The 21,394-nt window shown below is 41.0% G+C and overlaps 1 protein-coding gene across 1 annotated transcript in view; it reads right to left on the reverse strand.

Annotated features, from left to right (window-relative positions):
• LOC109972214 (cadherin-2-like) overlaps positions 1–21,394 on the reverse strand; it is a 213,668-nt gene that overhangs the window by 108,329 nt on the left and 83,945 nt on the right. Inside the window, exons 3-5 of the mRNA XM_020620927.1 lie at positions 15,416–15,645; positions 5,709–5,882; positions 1,648–1,803 (exon numbers count right to left, since the gene is read on the reverse strand). Coding sequence (XP_020476583.1) covers positions 1,648–1,803; positions 5,709–5,882; positions 15,416–15,645 — 560 coding nt within the window. The remainder of the gene's footprint in view (positions 1–1,647; positions 1,804–5,708; positions 5,883–15,415; positions 15,646–21,394) is intronic.

Here is a 21,394-nt window from a genome sequence, read left to right on the forward strand (position 1 = left end):
CAGTACTTTATAAGCTTTTGTTACCTCTCATACCTTTAGTTCCCTTTAGTTACTTTTCATACCTTTACTTTCCTTGCTTATACATGTTAAAACTGTATTGATGATTGTCCAGAACTACTGAGCTTTGGCTACTTTAATACATTTATCTTCCTTGCATATATATCTTACAATTGTATTGATGAGAGTCAAGTGATACTGAAGTAGAAATTGACTACTTTAACTTCTGTGTAGCCCTGCGATGGATTGGCAACCTGTCCAGGGTGTACCCCGCCTTTGCCCGATTGCCGGCCAGGATTGGCTCTGCCCCCCACGTGACCCCGTTCAGGGATTAAGCGGAAGAAAATGAATGAATGAATAAATGAATGAATGAACTTCTGTGTAGACATAGTGTTTGTATTCATGAGGTCCTGCTTTGTCCTGTAATAGGATTACACAGATAGGGGGTCTACAGCGCAGATGACCCATTGTTCAGTTGCCGCCTGGAAAATCACATCACAACACACACACACACCTGGTTTTGTCAGGCAGGAGTTAACATGCCAAATGACCAATAGGATTACAAAGTGTTGAGTATAGTACCTCTGTCCAGGGCGGAGCAGCCCAAGAAGATAAATGTATTGTAAAAACATAGTTCATGGTTCAGAAGTCGGATCTCCTGTGGGAGCTCTGGCTCTCTGAATCCAGCGCTGTAAGGCCTACCTGTGATCAAACTTTCAGTGAACTTTCTGTTGATTTTAAACAGTCATCTCCTGTCTTCACTTCTCATGCTTCCAACAAAAGAATTGGGTTAACTTCTAACACCTGGCATGGGGGAAGACGACGCTATTATCTACATGCTGCATCGAGCCCTATCTCACATGGAGTCCCCCGGAAGTCTTGTGAGGGTCATGTTCTTTGACTTCTCCAGTGCTTTCAACACAATCCAGCCATCACTGCTGAGGGGGAAGTTGGAGGGGGCAGGTGTGGACCAACCTGTCTGAATGGATCATAAACTACCTCACAAACAGACCTCAGTTCGTAAGGCTGCGGGACCGTGTGTTGGGTGTGGCAGTCTGCAGCACAGGGGCACCCCAGGGGTCGGTGCTTTCCCCCTTTCTGTTCACCCTCTACACATCGGGACATTTTGAAACTGATCATCAGCTGATAGTTTTACTTTTGAATACTTTGGTAACAAGTACTCAAAGTCACTCACGCTGGTGCATTCAAATAATTTCTCAGATGTAATGTTACTCATGCATCTTTTTGATTGTTAACACTGAGTGAAGCTGATGTACCTCAGAACTGAAAATGTGTAACTGCATCTATTCTTTCTCATCTTCAAGCCAGCATCCATTCCCTGCCTCGCACACATTTTTGCAATTCACAACTTTCAGAAAAACACACCAGCACTGATAGGAAGGAACTGATTACCTTGGAGGTGTAGCATTTTGATGGATCTGACAATTTGAAACTGGTTCTTAAATGAAACCAGTTCTTCATTCCCATGCCTAATGGGAACGCTTTATTCCATGAGACCAAATGTGCAATTTCTAGTTGTGCTTTTCTTCTTTTTTTCTGGCAAAACACCTCATTGAGACTCCATAGTAAATAAGAACACACACAGTTCCACTGCTGCCTCAGCTGCTGCTGTATATATAACAAGCTTACATGAAAGTTGGAGATGTGCTCTCTGTCCAGAGGCTTGGTGACGGACAGCTGGCCTGAGATCGGGTTGATGATGAAGATACCGGTCGGGGGCTGGTCAGCCCCGGGGCCTGTCACACTATAACGCAGCATCCGGTTCTTATCCCGGTCTGAGCGGATCTGAGGAACAGACAGAGACAGAGAGGGGAGGAGAAGAAAGGTATTTACAGTTAATATACACAGCACGGAGCTGGAACACCACTTGTTATTTTAAGATTAGGTGGGTACAGGTGTGGAAAAGTGCCAGCACAAAACACAAAATAAACTGTTTTTTGAAACTGTTTTGTGTCATCTTCTGCCTGTATTTCCATCAGTGTGTTTTGGGAGATATTTCTTCCCAGTAAACACAACTTCCTTTTTAAAAGGTAAGGATATAATAAAAGTGAAGCTTAACTTTCTGAGTGTGACCTGGATGTGTCTCGTAAGTCAGGATGACTTTAGGCTTACACAGGCAACACAGCAAATGCTTGAGGCTGCTGCTACATATCTACAAAAACTCTGATTTCTACTGAAGTCAAAATAAACTGTGATGCTTGGTGCACCATTAATATCCTGCATGCTATCCATGAGATCAAAACAGAGAAGAGGAAGACAGTGCTGTGAAGACAAGCCTCGACAAGCACAGGGACATGACTGCAAAACACAAAAACAGCACATGAAAATAGGGATGAAATGAAAATTCAAATCGAGTCTCTTTTACCTACAAGAATCACTTCAGGTTCAACGGCAACTGTATAACTACAGTTAACATTTTATCCACTTAAAAGAAAAAACAGTGGGATTTTGTTCAGAACTGGAATACAAAGAACATATGTGGATAAGCCCTTGTAACATTCATGCTAACAGAAGCACTAAACTAGCATCTTTACCTTTCTACTTTCTTCCATAGCCTGAAATCCCCCCCCCCGGCCCCGTAACATTCATGCTAACAGAAGCACTAAAATTTTCTTCCATAGCCTGAAATTCCCCCCCCCTACTATAGTTATTTCATTTGTAGCAGTCCCAGCTGTATATGTAACTTACTGCATGATAAAATGCAAAAAAATAGCCAGGAAAATTCTGATAAGTGTGGCTGTTTTTATTCCAGACAGTTTCTCAGCTGAAAAGCCTGAGTGACAGGCTTGTGTGTGTCACTTGTCTTATATCCGATCTAAGAAGACAACATGTTTCTATGTATTTTAAGAACTTTGGGTCACATCTGCTGCAGATTTAGTACTGCTGTTTTATTTTAGCACAGATGTGTTGTGTTCTGCCTCAACAAGTGCTGTATTTATCAAGTAGACACCATAGGGTGGAGTCACACTTTGCATGTCATTTGTCTGAGCATATGCAAACGCGCCCCTCATCACTGCATACATATTTAAGGACGAATTGTGCAAATAACCAAAGGATGCATCATAACAGATGATGATTATGCATTCCACTGGATTTAGAGTATTTGCAACTGTCTGTTTTGTGAAGAAAATTCCCTGCCTTGAAAAGGAGGCCTAAACACAGTGCAGATAAACCCATCTGAGCCATGTTTACGCTACAGGGAAGTCTGCAGCAGGAACAGAAATATGTATTAAATACAAACAAAAAACAAGCAGGCTGGTTATTAATGACTGCAATATGTGATTGCTGTAACAAAAATACTGCCTGGCTGTTTTGGTTTGTGCTCATCAAACCAGAATCTGACAATCACTACAAACTGCAACTGAATCTGATTTGTAAAGATAAAGTATTTATGTGTGTTTGGCTGCATTTACCTCAGAATTAACCTCCATTTAACACCATGTCCTGCTCCACTCTCCTAGACCTGCTCCGTTTGTCCATCCATCTCTCTCTCTCCCTCTCTCTCACTAGTTGCAGTGCTGTGTGTACTTTGTGTATATGATGTGCGTCTTTGATTTGTCTCATATTAGTATGTGTATTAATAGTTACACATATGCTAAAGATCTTAATATCATTATTGTATGAGTAATTTGAGTAATTGAAACAGTTTTTCTCAGTTGGAGCTGCTCAAAGTCAATAATGTCTAATCAAGACGACTGCATTACCATTTGTTTTTGTGTCGTGGGAAGTACCAGAATCAGTCAGGAGTGGATTGCATGCATAATCTGCCTCTCCAGGGTGCATTTGCACAAGTCCAATTTCTTAGTAAATCTGGCCCTGCATAAGTAAGATATAATGTATTATCTATTTTAGGTCCACTGCTGTTTCACATTATCCAAACCAGTGTATGCTGCATAATTATAGAGCTAAACATTTCAGTACCATGGAAGTTGGTTCTCAAATGTCTGCACCGACTTCCAGTTACATTAATTCTACAATTTACTTTTAAATTCTTAAATTGCATTTAGTCTCTTTAAAGCCCTGTATTGCCTTGCTCCACAGTATATATCTCACAGGCGTGTGAGATCTCTAAGGTCATACAGTATGTGAATGTTGCAAGAGTTAATGCAAATGCAGTTGGTGAAGCCGCTTTTAGTTTTTGTGCTCCCAGCCACTGGAGTACTGTCAGGTTTCATTAGGTCTGCTTCTGGGTTAACATTTAAACACAGACTAGCAGCATTTGCTGGTTTCCTGTGCATTTGATTGGGTTTATTTTGCAGTGGATTAGGGGAGTGATGAGCTCTCTTGTAATATTAGAACGTGCCAACATTTCTCAGAGGCAAGAGCTGTCTCGTGATAGCAGTACATAATAGAACTGGAGCAGCAGCCAGTATGATGGAGTGTGACAACAAACTGATGGTACATTCACATTAGGCCAACAAAAAGACAACTCCCTGCTGTGTTTTAACACATAGGGGCCGCGTTGGCCAGGGAGTGAGGAGTTGCAGTAGGACTGTTACAGGCAGGTACAATATGGCCATGTTGTGATGAGTCAATGTGAGCGGCTTTATTCATCTTTCCAACCCTTGAGTTTCAGTTGTGTTTTGGTTAGCCATAGTGCTAACATAGCTTACTCTACCTTAGCACTAATTCTACCACCAGGGTGTCAGCACTGGTAGATAAAAAAGATCGTTTAATATCCAGTACTAATGAAAATGCATGGCGTGTCATTGTGGTGTGTTAAATGTGGCACAAATTCAACAGTGAATTGCAGCGAATGCTCATGCTAACAAGGTAAACGAAAGAGTCTTCTTCCAGTGGGCGTACATATCCCTGATCATCCCCCATACGTGATTGGTCAATGCAGTGCCTTTGATGTCACTGTCCAGTGCGGCATTGTGAGAGTCAGCATAGAATAGAAGGTCCCACAGAGCTTCAGTTAGAAGTTAGAAGCTCATGCACAGTTCATGCACAGTTCTAAGGTCTGAAGAGACTCATGTGAAATCACAAAGGAGAGAAGCCAGTCAGCTGAGTCTGTGGCAAAGCCTTTTACTAAACTGAAGTGAACATTTGTTAGAGTATGACTAGTTAACACATTTCTGCATTGTTCTGCATTCTGTAACTTTCAGTCAAATAAAACTATTTCCCAGTCATATATTTCATCATTAAAGATTTCTTAAAAATACAGTTAAAATATCATTTCATCTCATTCTCGTGAACCCAATATCATGGATCATCTTGTCATGTGACCTAAGTGTATCATCACACACCTGCTGTGGACATATATTTGAATTGGATTTGGCAGTTAAGGTTGTGTGTGTGAGGGCGGCACAGAGGTGCAGTGGTTAGCGCTGTCGCCTCACAGCAAGAAGGTTCCCAAGGTTTGAGCCCCGGCCGACCCAGGGCCTTTCTGTGCGGAATTCCCATGCAGGTTCTCTCCGGGTACCCCGGCTTCCTCCCACAGTCCAAAGACATGCAGCTTAGGTTGGCTGATGACTCTAAATCGCCCATAGGAGTGCATGTGAGTGTGTGTGGTTGTCTGTCTACATGTCTGCCCTGTGACAGACTAGTGACCTGTCCAAGGTGGACCCCCACCTCTCACCCACTGACAGCTGGGATTGGCTCCAGCCCCCGAAGCGACCCTATTCAGGAATAAGCGGTATAGATAATGGATGGTTTTGTGTGTGTGTGTGTGTGTGTGTGTGTCTTACTCTGACTAGGTCCTCTGGGAACTGTCCTCTTGAGTTCTCAGGGACGCTAATGGGCGGAATGACCCAGTCCCTCTTCACCCGCCTCAGAGCACCATCACCCCTGACAACCACGCTGTGCCATGGAAACAAGATCTCTGGTACCCGCTGAGTCAGTGTTGCATCACTGGGCTTTACCTGCAGAGACAGTAAACAAGCATTATGTACTGGGCCATGCACACACACGTACACACACAGAGCATGGCTCAGATGCAGAGCCATCATGCTGGGAAGGCTTGGTGACTCAGGGTACTTCTTAACCCATCCCAGTGTTCTTGGATTAATGCCCTCATTATAGTTCATCTGATAAATGACCACCACCTGCCACCGTGTGTGTATGTTGCCTTTTTTTCCTATACTTGAGGACCAAAATCCAGGAGCACACTATCCCTCAAAATAAAATAATGTGGTTTAAGGTTAGTGTAAGATCCAGATTTGGGTAAAGATTACTAGATTAGGGTAAGTCTCCAGGAAATGAATGTAAGTGCTGTATATGTACAGTAAAGGCCTGGTAAGTGACAAAACATGGAAGAGTAAGTGTGTGTTCTGTGCAACCATAGATCTGCATGGTAGGTCAATGAGCAGCGACACTGCAGGGTTCACAGAGGTTGATAAGGAAAAAGAAGAGCTCTTTTTCTCTGCCCTCCACCATTTACAGTAGCTCCTGCTCAAGCCCTGACCTTGGCGACAGGGTGAGATATTTTTAGCAGAAATAAAATGAATCTCATTATCATCCATCACTTCCATAAAGTACAAATAATTTATACTGTACAAGACATTATAAAAATATATTCAAATGAAGATTAATCAAGAGACTGAAGTCATCATATAGGAAGTACTCAAGTAACACACACACATTCTTGTATTTGTCATTTGTGGGGTCTTTTTTGGTCATTTGAAGTTCACGGACGACACCATAGTGATAGGACGCATCACTGGCGGAGCAGCCTACAGGAGGGAGGTGGCCAGTCTGGTGTCATGGTGCAAGGACAATAATCTCCCGCCTCAACATGGACAAGATGAAAGAGATGATGCACATGCATAATTGCACATTGACTGTTGACTGCTGCACATGCTGCTCCCATGCAGCATACATTCTTTTATTATATTCTTATATATTTTTATTATACTGATGCATTTGCTGCTTAACCCTCAAAAGCTGCAATTATCTTAAAAGACATCACAACCCCCCTCTACATAGCCAGCACTTGGTACATTCCCCAGGAACACCTTCACACAAAAGGAAGTGAGACACTTTATTCTGCCCTACACATTTGTGTTATCCAACAAAGATAAAGAACTTTCCTTTAAAATTTTACGTACATTTTACCAGTTCAACTCAATTATTTGTAAATACATTTACACACAAACAGAAGAAAAATGTTCCTTTTGCAACAATGAGCTCATTATCTATTTTGTTTCATGTTGTCCTGCCTGTTTTTCTTTTCTGCTTTATATTAACTTAAGTTATTTAATGTATTATTCCTACTTTTGTTTATTTGATGCATCCTGTTATGCAGTTGATGCAGCTGTTTGTATTGAATTGTGCTTCTATTAAGTTCATTTCTACATATCAAATATTTGTCTCATTTACAGCAGTTATGTTCGTGGGTCAATTTGACCCGCAACATAACAGGAGGGTTAAATAAAAAAAGGCCCTGAGTCAGGTTGGCAGGACATGAGTCCACAACTGGCTGAGCTGGTTAAACAAAAAAGCAAAAAAAGCAGGACATTTTCACTGACATAATACTGGTATTTCTGATGTAGAACATGCTATATTTCCTCTCTGTGGAAGTCTCCTTTATAACATGTCTATGGCTCTGTAATGTGAGGCTAACCTGAATCCCCCACTTCTGAATCACATTCTGTTACTGCATCAACTAGAGCCTGACCTCTAAAAATGCAAATAGCTCAATGCTGAAGCCAGCTTCTAATCTGCAGCTTCTGAACTGTGAGTTACTATAAGAGAAAATAATAATAATAATAATAATAAGCATCATTTATATAGCACTTTACAACTCACAGAGCCCAAAGTGCTGCACAGAATAAGGATAACTATACGCTAAAACAATACTAAAACAGACAAAACGCTACTAAACAATACCCAGATAATCATAAAATATAAAACATGTGCACGATGCCATTCAACGGCAGATAGAAAAAATTAAAGATCGAACGCTTGTTTAAAAAGGTGCGTTTTTAATCTGGATTCAAAAACCTCTAGCTCGGTCGTAGATCGAATCTCTAGCGGTAGCGAGTTCCAAAGTCTAGGGCCATAAACGGCAAATGCGCGGTCACCCCATTTTTTGGATCGGGACCGTGAGACCACTAGATATAGGTTTTTAGAGTAGCGCAAAGATCTACGCAGCACATAAATAGATAAAAGATCAGCCAAGTAAAGTGGGGCAAGGCCGTATAAGGCTTTGAACACAAATAAAAGAATCTTAAACTCAATTCTAAAATGTACAGGCAGCCAGTGTAATGTGTGAAGAACCGGAGTAATGTGGGCAAACCTGGGAGTGTTGGACAGAAGCCGAGCTGTCGCATTTTGGACCAGCTGGTGTTTCCTCAGCAGCAACTGAGATATACCAACGTAAAGCGCATTACAATAATCTAGACGCGAAGTGACAAAAGCATGGATTGCCTTTTCTAAATTTTCCCGGGATAAAAAAGGCTTAACCTTCGTTAAAAGTCTGAGGTGAAAGAAACTGGTCTTAACAACGGCTCAGCCGGACAAAGTATCATAATATCATGTGAACATGGGAAAGTTTTGAGTTTGTCTCAACAGCTAATAAAAACAAAACAAAAACAAAAAATGAATTCAGGAAGTTTTCTTACTAAAATATGTCGAAATATTCTTATTAGAGTAATAATTAAAGGCCTGTTTAAAATAAAAGACTGGCTCTTTCTGCATGTGAATATGAATACATTTGAGAATTACAAGTTCACGAACTGTTTATCAAGGTATATTTTGCATATTGCTGAATTTGGTGACCAACTAAGTCAAAGAACTGAGGTGACCCTGTATGATGAGTCAACAGGGACTGATTTTTACTGACATTTCCAGCTTGGCAGGTTGTAAATGTGATGCCTGTCTCATTATTCAGTTTCATCTGATAACAACCCTGGTCCTGCCTCTCCGTTGAAGGGCACACTGCTGACACTGCTCCCCTGGCAAATGACTGCCTGTTAACTGCCACTGCTGCTTCTCATGAGTTCTCCTTATGAAGGATTGTTGACAGCTTCTTTCACTCTCTGCGATTCTCCTCCTCACTGGCTGCAGCGAGCGATGCCGATGGCAGCTGAAGCATATGGCAGCCGGCTGTGTTTAGAAGAACAGCCAATCAAAGCCAGTGTCTTGTCTAAATACACGCAGAGGGCCTTATTATTGCTGTGGAACATGAAACAAACAAACAAACAGATGGCTGTTTGACTCGCTTTGTCTCTGCAATCAGCACTTGGCCAACCTCAGACGCCTGCTGGGCCGAAAAAGCTGTGATTTAATATCTATACATAGTTCATACAATTTTACCGAAGCCGTGGGGGGAACCCATCATCCTCAGAGTGTTTAATGATTCTGCTTGTCAAAAATTACAGTTCTCTCTCAGAGAGGCTTCACACATGCTGGCATTCTCAGACTCACACCCAGGTATGTGTTAACACTGTCAGTTTCTGTGGTTGTTAATGAACTCGTGATTATTCAAATACCTAATGACTTTAGTGATCTGTGTGCACTCTAGACAGTGAGGGCTGTGTACTCTGGATGAATAACATTGACTTTGGAATGAATTACACAGTAAATATAAAAAGCACTTGATTAAATAACTGATCAATTAATTGATTAAACATCCACTACTTCCAACATGACAGCAAATATTTCTGAGTCAACATACATATGTTGAAGGAACAGTGGTGGGTGTGTCAAGTGTGTTAAAGTTAGAGACAGTAATGCTGCAGTCATCAGTTGTCCACAAGAAGGAAACCTTCCTTTGCATGTTTTGAGTCCAACTACAGGGTAAATAATGCAGACGAATACACATTTATCATGATGGACAGTTCAGAAATATTTAAAACCAGCTGAGCAGAGTCTAATAAGAGAAAATGGAGGATATCTATTGTGCAAAGAAAGGCAGTGCTCACTTCTGCTTGTTTTTCATAAAATAGCATATTAAAACAACTAGAACTGCTCTGAGATAAGCTCTGACTTATCTTTACAAATGATCGATGTCTGTGTGTGATCAGGAAGGGCAGTTCATTTTTCACTGAGTGCTGACTGACAGAATGATCAGCTTTAATGCATGACAGAAATGAGGAGAGAGGCTGCTGAAATGAATGTACTTTCAGGATGTGAGCTCCAGTCATTGAACCACTGATCTGCCATCAAACCCATGCACAATAATTATGTATAGGTGCACAGTTTTATCAGTTTTTGGAGACCCCAGGGGAGTGCTGCTGTCCCCTGGGGAGCCGAGCCCCTCGTCCCAGTTGGAACACTGATTTTCATTCAATAGTTATTTCCATTTGCTTCTACTTGGCATTTCAGTTTATGAGCTCGACATTTCTTGATGTTTTCAAATTAAGAGATGGCGAGAAAAGAAGAAATTAATGTCCTTTCAGTCACTAAGGGGCTTTAATTTGAAAAATCGCTGCAGAAATCTAATAAATCTATTGACACTAACTTATCTGTGATGAGAACTGGTAAACTGGGGGCCAACCAGTGTTTCTGGGAGCAGCAGAGTAGTGAGTGTGATGTGACTGTTGTTGTACTGATGTGTAAATGGGCATTATACATAGCATGGAAAAAGATTTGAATAATGTGTAAACTACAAAAGGCAGTTCATGAAGAAACTGCCTGACCTCAGTGGGAACTGAAAGCTACATCTTCTGAGTATGCAACCAAAGTGTTATTGAGCCACCACGGCCAACAAGCAAAGTACTCTCAAATTCATTTTTAGTTCACAAGTTCACAGCAGAGTGAACTCTGCACTTTCTGACCATGAGACTGAAGTGTCAAACCTTAACTACCATGACCACCTGGTAAAGCAGGTGTTTTTAAAGTGTTGAAGCTTTTAGCTGTTAGTAGAAGCATAAACACAAGAATGTATTGTCAGTTAGACCACACAATTGCTGCCAAATATTTTACATCATCTGTTGCACCTAGAGTAGCTGAACAAAAAAGTAATTATTTCTTACACATTGTTAAAAAATGAAGGAGAATGTGTAAGTTGAAGACAACCTTAGGGAGTAAGCACTTTCTACCACAGTGAATGAGAGCTTGGCAGCGCTTTACCTGTCAGTTTAACATTAGGTGACAAAAACTATATCTACTGAGGTTTAAATGTTTGCAGTTTGAGATTCATGAGGCTTGTGGCTACATATTAAGGTGCTTTATTTGTTGAAGCATTACAAATGCAGAATAGGGAACAGTTTAGAAAAAAAAGGAAAAACCCACAAAAAACACTGTTTTACACTCTAGGGCAGGGGTGGGCAAAGTTTTTGACTCACGGGCCACAATGGGTTCTAAAATTTGATAAGGGGCCAGGCCAGGAGCAGAAGGATGGAGTGTTTGTGTGAACTAATATAAATGACATATAAAAGCCATTACATAAAAGGTTTTGACTTTAACAGCTAGCAAAGCATGAATATGCAAGGCTTATCGTACAAATTATTCTCCAAATGCATTTTTTTTTATAACACAGTAGAGAATTAAACCTTCAGTTTCAGTGTAACAATGTTGTTGGTCTCCCTTTTTAGCCAGTGCATCAAAGTCTGGAGTTAGTTTTGTTGTGGCTCTTCTCAGGATAGATCTGAGGTGTTGGTCAGTTAACATGGATCTGTGACTGGCTTTGTTGATGTTCATGATGCTGAACATCTGCTCACACACACAGGTCGAGACGAACAACGGCAGCATCTTCTGTGCTGTCTTCTGGAGGTTTGAAAACGTGGCTTCGTTAAGTGAAGCATAAAAGTCATTCAGTTTAAGAGAGTTGAACTTCTCCTTTAAAATGGAGTCAGACTGAAGATCGATTAGTTCCAATTGCAGCTCCTGTGGTGCTGTTTCAGGGTCTTGTGACAGGGGACAGGAAACCAGCTGAAGTGACTTGTGAATTTTTTTTTTTAAATCAGAGAACCGATGGCAGAATTCTCCGTGCAGGTCGTCCAGTGATTTGTTGTATTTCTTCACGTTTCGGGTGGCCTCTTTCTGCATGGCTAGTGTGGGAAAATGAGAAATTTTGAAATTTGTCTGGAGAATAAATTCAGCTTGGATTTGAAGGCTCTCACATTTGTGTACATGTCGTGCACAAACTGTAGCTTCACGTTCAGCTAATTCATGTGTGAAAAAAGTGTCCACAGCTGAGATCAGGAAATTAGTCACACTCGTTGAAACACTTTGCCCAAATCAGCGGACAAGAGAGTGGTAAAGTAAGTCCTGGTGATCCACATCGGTTTCGTCAGTGGCGGTTCTACATTGAATTACTCCCCGGGCGAGACCTCACCCCCCGCCCATGCTAAAAACCACCACTGGGTTTCCTCCAGGAATGTAATGAACTGACGGTGCTGAAGTTCCCTTGCTCGTATAAAGCTAACAAGTCTTATGGCTGGATTCACGACATGATTAAGCTGCAATACAGACTTACACAGAGATTCCTGATGAATGATGCTGTGATCTACCATCTACTTGGGAAAACGCAGGCATTGTAGAGAAAAGGCAAAACGAATGAGGTTTAATGATAACATAATTTAATAATATCATTTGGACAAGTTCGGCGGGCCAGATTAAAAGGCCTAACGGGCCGTAGTTTGCCCATGCCTGCTCTAGGGAGTCCCCTAACTGAAGAAGTCTCAGAAGGGCTGGGAAACCACTCACTTTACAATTAAATTACTCCAAAACTGTAACACGTAGCACAACAAAGAATACAACCTTGAAAATCTGAGGCTTCCCAGCAGATTAGACTTCAATTGGCAGATTAGTAGCCTTTGAAAACAATTTGAGCAGTCGCATCTTTCATGCCGTAGGCTTTGACTGTAAGTATATTATTTTAAAAAATCCATATAAAATAGCTGAAATATGCCTTAACCACCAAAGGTAAGTCTCCTGACTAAGCTGCATAATTTAATTTAAACAATTTACTTTAATCACTCAATTTGTTTGACAGTATTTAAATTCTAAATGTATGTACTATCATAATAAAGACGAATGGGTGAGCAGGAGAACAAACTGAGGGTGCTTTTCCAGCACTCACTTAAAGAGGAGCAGATTGGAAAACACAGTGCCATCTCATAGAAATATGTGTTCCTTTTTTATTTTTAGTTGAAGTATACTCCAAAACATATCTTAATGTGGAAACGTGCTGCCAAAGAACCCTGTGACCCGGACTCATTAAGCAGCCTGGCAGCAGTGTAGAGATATTCATTTCTAAGTGTTTTTGTGTGAAGCTCACCCTTTTAACCAATTAGAAAAGGTCAAGGGTGGGAGCTCATGGTTGTCAATCAACACACTGATAGACATGAGATCAAGTGCTTCATTGCCCAGAGGCTTCAGACGTCACTGAGGCTGACTCACAGGCTCGCTCCTGATTCCAGCATTAGCTGAAATGGCGTACACGACTAAGATGGAAAGAAAAGAAAGACTCTCGAATAGGGGTGTGTATCTCTCCCTCACACAATTCTAAATGCATCTGTATACGTGGTCCATGATTAGATACAAAAATGATACAGCTAAATTTGTAATGATATGATTCAGAGTGATTTCAATTCGATTCCACAGATATTCAATTTTAATTTAGCTTTTATGCGAAAGCCTATACATACATTAAAGTATCCGTTTAGGGTATAAAATTAAAAAGAGTCAGTGTTTCCTCAAAACAGTTTTGTATTTCAAGCAGCAAAAGCCATATCCATAAAACAGGATGTCTCTTTTTAACAGCAGTAAACAGTGGGCACTGGTGAATAGTAAACCTCCAGCTGCCGTTTCACCTTCTCATACAGAGCTGAATGCATTTTTCACTTAAATCCTATTGTTATTGTGGGCCTCAGCTTCACTCACTGTCATTTGTCCAAATCCCACATTTTCAACAACACAGGTGTACATCTTTGCCAGTGAAATAGCTCTTAGCTTCAGCTACTGACTTCAATATGACTGGGAGGAGTTAAAATCTGATGTGCTCTGAAAGTAGCTGCTCACAGCACACTGTACTCATACACCAGTTCAACAGTGCGTCGCCTTCATAACGTTGCTACTAGAGAGATCTGCGTTAAAGGGCTTTCAGATAGGAGGCGGTGAGCTGTGCTGGCTGCAGTGGTTGGGCGCAGCAGAGGGGAGGAGAGCGCACACACGCAAATAGCACACATGTTGGGCGCCAGTTGCTTGGTGACTAGAAAGCTTTCCAGGAAGTGGTTAGCAGGTATTAACTAGCTTTTCCAGCAGCAGCCTTGGATGTACAATGCATCCATCCACATGTCAGAAAACGCTCTGTCTTTAGCTGTATTGATGATGAGGAGGAGATGAGCTGCAGCAAAGAAGAAGAGGGTGTGGGACCGCCAAAATGATCTTATCCTCCATCCTCCTTGTGGTCTGTCCCAAGTGGAACTTTTTTTAGCATGTAGAGATGGCACACACACCTTTGCGCTGAGCTCAGCTCGGTGCAACACATAGAAATGAATGGGTTTGCCCGCAGAGCGCAGTGCTCACGGCATCCAGTCTGAAAGCCCCTTTACTCCTCCACTATACTCGGCACAAGGGCTGCAAGTTCTGCACTCTGAAAGTGTGCACTAGCACTGTCTGCTCCTGCATCTGTCTTTACTGTTAGGAAATAGGAATGAGATTGAATTCAGGCAGGAGATGGTGCGTCACACACACACATGCTGTGTTTTTATTCCTTGTGGGGACTTTATATTGGCTTACATTAATTTCCTCTAGACATATCCTAACCTTAACCATAACTACTACTTGCCTAACACCTAACCTCACCCTAACCTTAAACCATGTTGCCACCCTAAAATTCAGTGAGTCCCACAATGTAAGTGTGTTAACAGGTTTCGGTCCCCTAAATGTAAGTAATACAAAGGCACACACACCCCCACACACAAACACACACACAAGAGAGGCACACACTAGAGCGGAGCACAGCGAGAACAGAAAATTTGCTAAGATAATTTATGAAGTCCATATCAATTTTAAACCGTTTTTAAACACATTTGGTTTGAATCTGTGGTTTGTACATAGAACTCTTGCATTGATTTTCCAATTTGCTTATCTTTACACCCTTACTCTTGAAGAAAAGGAAGAAAACTGAAAAGAAACTGACAAAGTTAGGTTTACATCAAGAATTTCTATCAGCAGAATTGTCTTTTTTTTCTTGGCTTAGGCTTGTAGCATTCCTATATGCTGTAAATTCATAAACACTAATACCTGAAGTAGCAGAGGAAGGGCTGTGTGAACTGTACTGGATTGATTGAGTCTCATGCTAGTCCCTTAAGTTGCATATTGTACAGTAGCTTTAACTAAACAATGAATGCAAACATAGGATAATGAGAAAGCCTGCTTACTGAAGGTTAAAAGATGTAACTGAAGAGGCCATTTCTGGATGTTTACTGTAAACTATTCCATACACAGTGTGCTGAAAATTACACAACAAGGATACAGCTCTCTACTTCCACTACTGGTTTACCTGTTCATGTCCGGTGCTGTTCCCACTTGCATGTGCATGGAGGTGCACTCTGGTCTTCCAGACCTGTTTGGACTGCAGGTCTTGAGCGTAAACCACCACCACTGTTTTTTCCTTTCTCGCCAGGCTGAGGGACTGCAGGGCATAGACCACACCATCCTCACTCACCCTGAAATCAGATGGATCTCCAACCTTAAACCACACCCTCCTGCCACCGCAGTCCATAAAGCTCACTGTGAAAGAGAGAAAGACAGATGTCAGACCGAGTGGAACTACCCATCAATCACCTGTGTGATATGATGTTTGTGCGTGAGTGATGTGTGCTGTAATGTGTGCTGATAAGGTTAGATATCTAAACACGTCCAGCAGCCCACCAGTGATTTCACGTTTAAATGTTGTCATGTATTTTATATGATTGTCAAGATTTAAAACATACAGTACATGTTACGCTAAATTTTAATTTAGAATATTTCCATGGAGCTGGTTTTATCTACAGGGACAGTGACATGTTTAAATAAGGCCTTTCTTAAAGTGGTGATACAAAGTCTAAATTACACTACTGTATGTTCTGGCAGTAAGATTGGTGTCTGTCGATTCATCCATGTCTTGGTAAATCTAGACGTGCTAAGTCAAAAGGAAAGAGACTTGTGTTAGATTTTGAAGTTTTGCTCCTCTTCCAAACTGAAAAAAACTTGCCTTCTTTTGTCATGCACAGTGGATGACAAAAAATAAGATATAATAAAATGTCTTTGCAGATTCTCAGTCATCCAGGTCATAGTAAACTGAAAAAAACCCTAGAAAAAATCAACTGGACTTAGATTTCTAGATCGAAGATGTTTCACCTCTCATCCAAGAGGCTTCATCAGTCCTCTTCCAAAGTTACTTCAGTTCTGACTGATTCCCAGGCATCGTGGTGTGAATGTGTTTTTGGGTTCAAACTGAGTTTTATATTTGCATTCCTCATAAAACATTTTCAAATTTTATTTTGTAAAAGGTTGAATTCATGTTTCATAGTTAGCACTCTTCCTTTTCTCTGTCTTTGTTAGTGCATTGCTGTGTATTTTGGCACATTACTACAACATGTACATCAGAGGAATAGTGTGAAACCATTGGCTGGACTGTTTGTCTCACCCACATGCAAATGTGTCCTCATGCACAAGGAAGAAAACAAAACAGGAACTCATAAACAAGTACTTCCCCATAGTGCTACTAGAGTTCAGAAACCCCACAGGGGACTTTTAAATGCTTGGGTGTAGTCTTAACATAGAAGTCTTAACATAGAAGCATTCAGAGAGTGCAAACCTCCACCAAGGTAATTCAATTTTCCCGTAATGCCATTACACCAAAAAGCTATATTCCCACAGTAGTCTGGCCCTCACATTGTGATTCTTTGACCATTACAACTTATCTGTAGCATATGGAATGAAATTGATATCATTATTAATGAAAACGATATTTCAGTACTGCCGGTTTTCTTCATGATGTACTGTATATAAGAAAATGTTCAAGATGTGAAATCTGTTGAGGCCTTACTGAGTCAGGAGGGTTTCAGCTAGAATTGGATCTTAGTTACATGTTTGTAGCATTATACTGAAAAAACACAGAAGAAATCATCTGGACATAGTTTTAGTTAGAAGACGTTTCACCTCTCATTCAAGATGCTTCATCAGTTCTGTCCGACTGGTGGTGAGCAGGTGGTACCCCTGGGTGGTGTTTCAGTCCTAGTGTTTCAGATAAATGCGTGTGTGCCAGATGATTTCTTCTACATTTTTTCAGCATACTATGACCTGGATGACAGAGAGTTTGCAGGGACAAGTCTGTAGCATTATATGTTGTCTAACAGTAGGGGGTGGATACCCAAACTGAACCTGACGGGACCCATAAACACCTGAGGGTTTGGACTGGGTTGGGACCATTAGGGGCATGACAATGCTATCCATGATAATAGATGCACAAGGGCCATACCAGAAAAGCACAGCACAAACACAACTGTGTAGGCTCAAGACAGGTTCAGACATAAATGTGCAGCCCAATCCATACTCTGCCTCAGTCATGAGTTTTCTGAGTCCTGTTGGCCCTATCTCCCAGTGGTGAAGAATCCTCTAAATATATTCCAGAATCTGGTTGATGATCCGGATCAGCACCAAAATCGAATGGATTCTTTTGTTGGGCATACCATAGCTCTCAAAAAACTATTATCAAAACCCACTCATTACTTTTTGAGTAATGCTGTGAACAAACCAAGTGCGCGTAAAAACATTACCCAGTAATGAAAACTCAGTGAGTCAAGATGCCTTTGATTTGGCACTTGCAGATATTATAAAATTGATCTCTTTTTGGAACTAATAGGTCACATGCACACCATGAAAAACCTTTCCTTTCTTTACATTTTTTTCTTCCGGGGGGAAGAACAAAGGCACTCTCTCCAGCGTCTTCTAGGGTCTTCTCCTAGCAAGATGTGCTGGAAACATCTCCACACAAAAGAATCCACAATGGCTGAAATCCTAACCCTGACATCAAAGCCATGACAGAATGCCATTTTTTGTGAACTGGACCTTGAAATAACATCCTGGCATCGCCCTCTGCAAATCTAAATCTGAGCATGCTGATTCAACTTTAAGGTTCAACTACGCAAAGTTCACCATGACACACTAGAGCCACACCTTAAAAGCAACCAAGCACAACAAAAGCAGGCTTATTTTCAACTCCACTCAGTTCTGTAAAGTACTGTTTTAAATAAAAAAATAATGCTTGGAGAGACATCTCTCTGAAAATTACCCACTTTGTCTCATTCAGGTGTAGTGGCAATTGTAGAAAATAGATGCCCAGTGAGGGCTGAGTAAACCAGTGTAATGTGTGGTAACCTGTGCATGATACAGTAGCTTCTTGGAGTGTGTGCAGTGTCTATAACAGTAAGTGTGTGCATACAGTACTTGAACAAGTCACACTCTTGTCCACATGAGCATTATTGTTCCTTTGACACTGGAGTGGGCGCTGTGGGCCACTGTATATTAAGCACACAGAAAGGCAGCTGTAGAAGAACAGAGCAGGAGAAGTAAAGTGATAGTTCTGTGTTTGTGCGCTAGCACATGCATGCAGGGTTCTATTGGCTTTATGTTCTTGCAGTGTTTGCACATATGTTTGTTATCGGATTATCAGTGCAGTTTGGAAAGAGTTGGAAAAGGGAAATGGTTGGGTTAGGGTTCCCACAGAACAATGAGTGTGCAGTTGTCTGTGGAGCCCATCGCAAGAAGCATGTAACCCATTTAACATTTCTACAAACCTCAGGATGTGAGAGGGTGACTTTAAGTATGTATGTATGTATAAATAGGGAGTGGAGGTTGAGTACAGCCTCCTTGTGAAGAAAAAGCCCCCAAACTTTTAAACATATCAGATATGATTATATTTTTGTGAAAAAGATGTACTAAATTATGCTCAAATCATCTAGAATATTTTCATCTGGACCTTAAACAACAGTCGCTTTGAATTTTTGAACCACCAAGGAGCAAGCAGATTTCTTTGACAGCTGCTAAGGAAAGAATTTAAGGGATTGATAAGGCTCTTAAGAGGTTAAAGAAAACTTAAGTGGATGCTAGAGTAACAGAGTTACTTTAGTAAAAAGTCATGTAAAACCTAACTTGACTTTAGATGAGCATTAGAGGAAAGATCGATGGGCCTGGCCAGAGAGAGCTTAGCCTGCCTGTAAATCCCACTGCTAAGGATGGGATTTATAGAAGTGTAACCACCAGAAAAGGGACCAGCTTTTTACAGGAACCACAAGATTGTTCTCAGCCTGCAATTATGTCCTCTTTATTTGTTTGCCAAGTATAGCCTACCTTTACAGAGGAAACAGCTTTTGTGATGTCTGGCGGGGGGCAACTTTGTCCACAGTGTGATCTGGGCAGGCATAGCATGCTCGTGTAGAACAAAGTTATCAACAGCAAATGTCAGCTCATCACAGTAACAACAAGTCAGTGCATCTGGAATGGCTTTTTCCACCTCAGTGGGACACGAAACAGTGATGAAGGCTGCAGCTAGGTTTCTGTCCAAGTATCTGTTTTGGCAAATGAATCAGCAGACCATATAAAATGGTGATTAAATATGTAGGTTACTTCACACATTGCAGTTACAGCTGTAGTTTGGCATTACTCCTTTGCATTCAACATACTGGAGGTCCCAGTTCAATGCTGTTGATATAATTAAAGTATTACAATATGCAGTGAGCTTCTGACCCTGAAATTAACATAACGTGATCAGCTGTATAGATGACTAACACTGTTCGTGCTGTTGAACTGTAAAAACACAGCCCACACAAAGAGATGCTTCTTTTCTCTTACAAATTATCTTTGACCACACACAGACACCAGTTTGCATAGACCACATTAACCTGAAGACAGGGACGTGTTTCATGTTGACACGTAAGCAAGTTAGCCACAGTGTTAATATTAAACACAGTTTATATAATAACCGGCAGCCACTAGTGTCTATGTGTGAGGCTGCACTGTCTGTAAACCATCCGTGGTCCAGATTGGACCAGATCACCACACAGATAATGTCAGAGAGATTTTCCATGGAGACTCCCATTTTTCACTACCCTCTCCCTGTTTATGACAAAATGTCCCACCTTTTCCCCCTTTTGTTATTACAACCTGTTCCTAGTACGGTGCCCAGACAACTGCACCTTCTTAGCATGCATGTGAGAGCTGTTTGCACCTCCTCTTCTGGTGCCCAGTAGGACATGGAGACAGGAGACAACTTAACCTTCTTTTACATTAGCTCATTAGACTAACATAGTTGAAATTGCACTCATTTTTCTCAGATATTTCTGGTTGATTAACTGTGTTTTCAGAATCTTCTTTTACAGCTTTGCTATTTATTTGCTCTTTGTTGCTATTTATTGGCTATTATGCAGTAGCTTTACTGGTCTACTTGAGATTGAATTGGGTTATATATGGCCCATGAAATAAGATGAGTTTGAGACCCCTGAACAATAGAAAACCGATACGTTTATTTTTAGGTCAGTTCTTGCTAAAGAAGGCAAATTATTTTGTATTCACTGAGAGTTAAAAGTTGAATTAAAAGTATTTTACTTGCAGTGTATTTATTATTTTGTTATTTTCATTCATTTAAAGTTGCTAGTATGCGGGAAACAATGTCTCTGAAACTCAAATTTTTTTGGGGGGGGCCCAGACCCCATCCCTATTTTCTAGATCTCAAGCTTGGCAAGTATGGACAGTAGTCCTCAGAACTTATTTTTGTTTTAAATAAATGTTCACATTCATGATGCTTATTTCTTCATGACTGACAGCATGGAAACCCACATTATTGGAGTTTATTTTTAGTGGTGTTGCAAAAGTAGATTTGAAATGTGCTTGGTAAGACAGGGTGACTGTGGAAAACCAATAAAACACTGTGGTGAGCAGCGATAAGGGCTGCTGTGATTCCCTGAGTCTGTGTGTGTGTGTGTATGTGTGGCCTGGCATTACTCACGTTGTAGGGACGCAAATCTGTTTACACAGTCACACTGTGAAGGACTCAACGTTCTTACGGGGACAAAAAGAAAGTCCCCAAAATGTCAATCAGTACATCTTAGAGTGACTTAATTTAAGGTTAGGGTAAGTCTCTGAGAAATGAATGTACAGTAAGTCAATGTAATGTCTCCTGAAGTGATGGAAACACAACATGTGTGTGTGGATTTGTCTTTATATACTTGTGCAAACCAACCCCTGACGGAACACCTTTCTTGTGTGCACATTTCTTCTTGTGTGGACCTTTTGGGTGGTCCACACAAGGAAAATGCTAGGATAGGCTCCTTTCATCCTAAAGAATGATCTGTCTAAGTTTCAGAAGATGTCCACATACAGAGAGTAAAGTCAGAAAAATGTGTGCCAGCTTTTGCTCTTTTGGTGCAGTCAAAATTTGATTTACAGGGAGGAGACACAATCCAACTTTCTGACTGGCTAAGGCTGGGGAATATTGTGA

This window comes from Monopterus albus, unplaced genomic scaffold (assembly GCF_001952655.1).
Source record: "Monopterus albus unplaced genomic scaffold, M_albus_1.0 scaffold250.1, whole genome shotgun sequence".
Lineage (NCBI taxonomy): Eukaryota > Metazoa > Chordata > Actinopteri > Synbranchiformes > Synbranchidae > Monopterus > Monopterus albus.